Here is a 6,752-nt window from a genome sequence, read left to right as displayed (position 1 = left end):
GTTACACATTACTGTACATAACCCATCACTCTTACCGTGTAGGACTACACAGGCCAAAGTCTATAGCCACTGTCTGATCAAGAGTTAACCCACAAAAGCCGACACCCCGACTGCTGGTGTTTTTGCGGAGGTTTAACTGTCTTAGAGCTGTCACATTGGTGAGCGGCTGGCTGCTCATGTGGTTGTCACGACCCTTCAGAAGGAGAACGTGTAGCTAGGCTATATAGAGATAATGGGGTTATCACGACCCTTCAGAAGGAGAAAGTGTAGCTAGGCTATATAGAGATAATGTGGTTATAAGTGTAGCAAGGCTATATAGAGATAATGACACTCAAATAGAAAATCATGAAACAAGATAATAAGGATTTAAATCAGCCTAATCAAGGTGTAGATTACATCACACATTCCAGTGTTTGAACAAGTCTACATGGGATTATTACTAACGCCAGTTGGGTCTTGTGAAGGTAATGTCCTCTTTAGATGTAATGCTGCGAGCCGCTTGCTGATTCGACAGCTGACACCGCCTAAATCAAATCAAATCAATTCTAACCTCACCGCCTAAATCAAATCAAATCAATTCTAACCTCACCGCCTAAATCAAATCAAATCAATTCTAACCTCACCACCTAAATCAAATCAACGAAGCTGCTACGCAGTTGTCGGTTATCGCAGGTCAGCCCCACACATTGGGACTTCCTGGATAAATAAAGGTTCAAGTAACCACAATAACAATACGGTCAACAGCCCATAATCATGGTCCCCATAGCGGTGCAGATCTGGCCTCAACAACTCTGTCAAAGTAAGGCTTATCCATACATAACTCTTAGAAAACCCTAACCGTTCTGGATAGAACCAACAAGGGTATTGCTTGCTTCATATATGGCACACCTAAAGGTTCTGTACAGAACCCTTTTGTAGGGTTCTTTGATAAGAACCCCAGGGGTTCTTCTTCACTTAAACAAAATTTGTTCCATATAGAACACTTGGGTTCCATATAAGGTTCTATATAGAACACTTGGGTTCCATATAAGGTTCTATATAGAACACTTGGGTTCCATATAAGGTTCTATATAGAACACTTGGGTTCCATATAAGGTTCTATATAGAACACTTGGGTTCCATATACGGTTCTATATAGAACACTTGGGTTCCATATAAGGTTCTATATAGAACACTTGGGTTCCATATAAGGTTCTATATAGAACACTTGGGTTCCATATACGGTTCTATATAGAACACTTGGGTTCCATATAAGGTTCTATATAGAACACTTGGGTTCCATATAAGGTTCTATATAGAACACTTGGGTTCCATATAAGGTTCTATATAGAACAATTGGGTTCCATATAAGGTTCTATATAGAACACTTGGGTTCCGTATAGGTTCTATATAGAACACCTGGGTTCCATATAAGGTTCTATATAGAACACTTGGGTTCCATATAAGGTTCTATATAGAACACTTGGGTTCCATATAAGGTTCTATATAGAACACTTGGGTTCCATATAAGGTTCTATATAGAACACTTGGGTTCCATATAAGGTTCTATATAGAACACTTGGGTTCCTTATAAGGTTCTATATAGAACACGTGGGTTCCATATAAGGTTCTATATAGAACACGTGGGTTCCTTATAAGGTTTCATATAGAACACTTGGGTTCCATATAAGGTTCTATATAGAACACTTGGGTTCCATATAATGTTCTATATAGAACACGTGGGTTCCTTATAAGGTTCCATATAGAACACTTGGGTTCCATATAAGGTTCTATATAAAACACTTGGGTTCCATACACGGTTCCATATAGAACACTTGGGTTCCATATAAGGTTCTATATAGAACACGTTGGTTCCATATAAGGTTCCATATAAAACACGTGGGTTCCATATAAGGTTCCATATAGAACACGTGGGTTCCATATAAGGTACCATATAGAACACGTGGGTTCCATATAAGGTACCATATAGAACACGTGGGTTCCATATAAGGTACCATATAGAACACGTGGGTTCCATATAAGGTTCCATATAGAACACGTTGGTTCCATATAAGGTACCATATAGAACACGTGGGTTACATATAAGGTACCATATAGAACACGTGGGTTCCATAAAAGGTACCATATAGAACACGTGGGTTCCATATAAGGTACCATATAGAACACTTGGGTTCCATATAAGGTTCTATATAGAACACTTGGGTTCCATATAGAACCTGATGGGTGCCGTAAATAAAGCTAGCATATAACCATTTCTGGTAATATCCAGAACCTTTTGTTCTAAGAGTATATAGTGTATTCTGATGGACCAGGGCTCATGATATTATGAAGTTCTTCAGTAATAATAGTGATTGATGACGATGGAGGTGATGATCAATATTGATGATGATTTACAGAACGACAGAAGACCAACAGTCACTCAATACTGCACCGAAACATTTTCACAAAATTATATAATTCACATTATTTTTTAAATACATTATTGAGACAAAAAATGAAGTAGGCCTATTCGTAAACTAATGGATCATCATTTTTTCATATACATTAATCGATCACATTCACCTTATTTTTACACTAATTTAAATACAAATGCATTTTCCTTTGACTTTTATACAGGTGAAGTGTTCATTTGATTTCAGCACACTTTGAGCTAATATTACCTGCTGCTTTGAGGCTTTGGCACGATGACATAATTAATGAGCCTTATTTCAACACCTATATCCAACACGCACCCAGTCAGCAGAAAGGCCTATAGCATTACAGAGGCGTTTCTTATGTGGGACAAAAACAGTGTTTAACATGTTTGTTTATCTCCAGAATCTCCCAAATCTATTCCTATAGTACGGATATTTCTGTCATTGCGTCTCTTTATAGAAGATTGTTGCAGGTCTCCTCACGGCGATACGAAAACAAATCAAATGAAACATAATTCCCTGATGAGATGATAATTCGTGTTTGCTTTTTACCTTGCTAATCGACATCGCTGGTCATCTCCAAGTCATCTCCAAGTTTCCATAGTAATTGTATTAATATGATTCAGTAGCCTAGTTGTTTATCAGCTATAGATATAGGCCCAATTCTAAAAACACAATAGAAAATATTTTTACACAACATTTGCAATCAAACCAGTGTCAAATTCCCGGTGACAAACTGCTATATGTTAACGTCAATTAATAAACAAATAGTTACATAGATAATTCAATACATAGGGAAGAAATTCATAAATTCATAAACTCATCAATCAATAAATTGCATTTTAAACACTTGCATTGGCGCACCGTGCTCCTTCCACTGGTGATCTGTGTGTGTGTGTGTGTGTGTGTGTGTGTGTGTGTGTGTGTGTGTGTGTGTGTGTGTGTGTGTGTGTGTGTGTGTGTGTGTGTGTGTGTGTGTGTGTGTGTGTGTGTGTGTGTGTGTGATGAATAGTAACAGGGGGAATATAACCTTTTAAGTGTTCTATTAATTATGGCTCTGCCTACTGGCTCTGAGTCCCAGCCTGGTAGCTCTGCCTACTGGCTCTGAGTCCCAGCCTGGTAGCTCTGCCTACTGGCTCTGAGTCCCAGCCTGGTAGCTCTGCCTACTGGCTCTGAGTCCCAGCCTGGCAGCTCTGCCTACTGGCTCTGAGTCCCAGCCTGGTAGCTCTGTCTACTGGCTCTGAGTCCCAGCCTTGTAGCTCTGTCTACTGGCTCTGAGTCCCAGCCTGGTAGCTCTGTCTACTGGCTCTGAGTCCCAGCCTTGTAGCTCTGTCTACTGGCTCTGAGTCCCAGCCTGGTAGCTCTGTCTACTGGCTCTGAGTCCCAGCCTTGTAGCTCTGTCTACTGGCTCTGAGTCCCAGCCTGGTAGCTCTGTCTACTGGCTCTGAGTCCCAGCCTGGCAGCTCTGTCTACTGGCTCTGAGTCCCAGCCTGGTAGCTCTGCCTACTGGCTCTGAGTCCCAGCCTGGCAGCTCTGCCTACTGGCTCTGAGTCCCAGCCTGGTAGCTCTGCCTGCTGGCTCTGAGTCCCAGCCTGGTAGCTCTGCCTACTGGCTCTGAGTCCCAGCCTGGCAGCTCTGCCTGCTGGCTCTGAGTCCCAGCCTGGTAGCTGTGCCTGCTGGCTCTGAGTCCCAGCCTGGTAGCTCTGCCTGCTGGCTCTGAGTCCCAGCCTGGTAGCTCTGCCTACTGGCTCTGAGTCCCAGCCTGGTAGCTCTGCCTACTGGCTCTGAGTCCCAGCCTGGTAGCTCTGCCTACTGGCTCTGAGTCCCAGCCTGGTAGCTCTGTCTACTGGCTCTGAGTCCCAGCCTGGTAGCTCTGCCTACTGGCTCTGAGTCCCAGCCTGGTAGCTCTGCCTGCTGGCTCTGAGTCCCAGCCTGGTAGCTCTGCCTGCTGGCTCTGAGTCCCAGCCTTGTAGCTCTGCCTGCTGGCTCTGAGTCCCAGCCTTGTAGCTCTGCCCGGCGGACCGAAGGTGTAATTCATAGTGTAACCGGCCCTCTGGCGAGACCCGGTACATGGATGGCGAGCCGAGGGAGCCGTGACCGGGCACAGAACTGTATCTCATCCCATAGTGGCCGCTCTTTCCGTACTCCTCCGGTTCGTCGTGTTTCAGAGAGAATATCCCGTTAAAGTTCAGAGGAGGGCTGATCTGTCCGCCTACGTGTCCCTCCCTTCCTCCCTCAGGAGACGTGTGGTCGTAGTACGGCTCGTACTGGCCACCGTAGCTGTAGTGCCGGCTGTGGTAGGATGGCTTGGCGCTGTCCAGGGTGCTGCAGCCTTGTCCAGGGGCCGTGCCCAGATCTACCCCGGGGTAGGGGTACATGTTGTCGTAGTGGGCCGTACTACTGGGGTACGTCACCTCTCCGTTGTGGTCCGTGAGGAAGGACCTGGCTTTCAGCTGGAGACAGCCAGCCACCAGGTTGGTCGTGGGCTGGGACAGGCCCTTACACAGAGTTTGAACGAACCCCAGAAGGTCTGGCTTTTTGCCCGCAGACAGAGTCTCCGACAGGGCCCAGATGTAGTTCTTCGCCAGGCGCAGAGTCTCTATCTTGGAGAGCTTCTGGGTCTTGGAGTAGCAGGGCACCACCTTTCGGAGGCTCTCTAACGCATCGTTCAGACCGTGCATCCTGCTGCGCTCGCGGGCGTTTGCCTCATGACGGCGCACCTTGACCCTCTCCTGTCTACCTTTAGTCGACTTCTTTCTCCGTGGTCCTCTCTTTCTGGGGAGGCCGTTTTCATCCTGCTGGTTGTCGTCCTCTTTCTCTTCTTCCTCGTCCTCTCTTTCTGAGATGTCACCCTCCTCTGGGTCCGACGTGACGTCCAGGCTGTGTATTGGGTCTGGCTCCTCCTCGCACTCTCTCTCCGGGTTCGACGTGACGTTCAGGCTGTGTATCGGGTCTTGCTCCAGGTCCGGTAAGCTCCCAAGGGGGTAGTTGGCTCCAAACCGGGGCTCATACGTCATATCTGGTTCTTCATACGGTAAAGTCAACATGATTCCTATAGACCACAACTCCCAGTTAACACACACGCAAGCAACGCAGTCAACACATAAACTATTACAACGCCCACACTATGTAGAGCCTGTCAATGTCAAATTTTCGTGTGCCTCTCCTATACATGGAGAGTGTGGAGAGATGTTGTGTTGCTCAGTGGCAAAACCAAGGCCAAAGTCACATGCTCCAGCAATCAATATTTCTGAATAAATGAGTTATACATATATCTATGCTATTTAGTGACTAAAACTATTAACAGAACAGCATGCATATGATAGGTGAAACAATCTGTATGCCAAGACAAGTCTCCTCACCTGAATGTATGTCAGCGGGCGGTGTGCATGTTCTCTAGTATCTCCCTTCTCTCTGTTCTGTGCCACCCTCTCCTCTCTCCTCTCCTCTCTCCTCTCCTCTCTTCTCGCAAACAAAATGACAGAATCATTCCTTTACTGGTGTCTTCCTCTCTCTCCCCCTCACTCACACTCTCTCTCTCCACTTCTCTCTCCTTCTCTCCCCTCCTCTCGCTCTCTCTCTCTCTCGCTCTCACTCTTTCTTTGAGAAATGACACTCATGCCAACTGCCAGAGCGGGTACCCATGCCATCTGCCGCTGCCATCTCGTGGCAGGGCGTAGTCACGTGGCTCCCGTCCCGTGGGACCTCCATCCCGCGCTGATCATCTGGCATCTTGGTAATGGGCACCGGGAGGCTGGCGCTTAACCGTCAAACAGGCAGACCAGGGAAGGATAAGAACTCATATAACTGTCCTCCAGATCAGAAAGATGGAGCGATGCTTTAGGGCTGTTTAAGGTAATATACTGTATCTAGGTTGGCAACAAGTTGGTCCCAAAACACCGATTTTATATGCATTATTTATCATCAGTAAATCCATGGATAAGATATGAATGTGATGGAATATATTGAAGGAAAACAGTGTAGCTTCTCAACAATGCAGAAGCATTAGTTATGTGCCCTTGGAGGCAGAGCTGTCATTTTCAACTGATGCAATTGAACGTGCTGTAAAATGTATTTTCTAAATTGGCTCCTGAGTGCTATTGTATTAATACAATAGAATAGAGTAACATGAAGTTGACTGAATAGAATAGAGTAGCATGAAACAGATACAGCTATAGGGACCACCAGTATTAATACAATAGAATAGAGTAACATGAACCACCAGATACAGCTATAGGGACTATAGGGACCACCAGATACAGCTATAGGGACCACCAGATACAGCTATAGGGACTATAGGGAACACCAGATACAGCTATAGGGACTATAGGGACCACC

At 45.6% G+C, this 6,752-nt stretch overlaps 1 protein-coding gene across 1 annotated transcript; it reads right to left on the bottom strand.

The window, feature by feature from the left end:
- Nucleotides 1–2,434: 2,434 nt before the first annotated feature.
- Nucleotides 2,435–6,068, bottom strand: LOC129842298 (neurogenic differentiation factor 6-B-like). Its single transcript, XM_055910792.1, has 2 exons — nt 5,777–6,068; nt 2,435–5,466 (listed from the first exon to the last, which is right to left on the bottom strand). Exon 2 carries the CDS (start codon nt 5,459–5,461, stop codon nt 4,292–4,294), a length of 1,170 nt encoding a protein of 389 aa, XP_055766767.1. The 5' UTR covers nt 5,462–5,466; nt 5,777–6,068; the 3' UTR covers nt 2,435–4,291.
- Nucleotides 6,069–6,752: the final 684 nt, after the last annotated feature.

The sequence above is a fragment of the Salvelinus fontinalis genome, unplaced genomic scaffold, assembly GCF_029448725.1.
Source record: "Salvelinus fontinalis isolate EN_2023a unplaced genomic scaffold, ASM2944872v1 scaffold_0031, whole genome shotgun sequence".
Classification (NCBI taxonomy): Eukaryota; Metazoa; Chordata; class Actinopteri; order Salmoniformes; family Salmonidae; genus Salvelinus; species Salvelinus fontinalis.
This window is presented reverse-complemented; position numbering and strand designations above follow the sequence as displayed.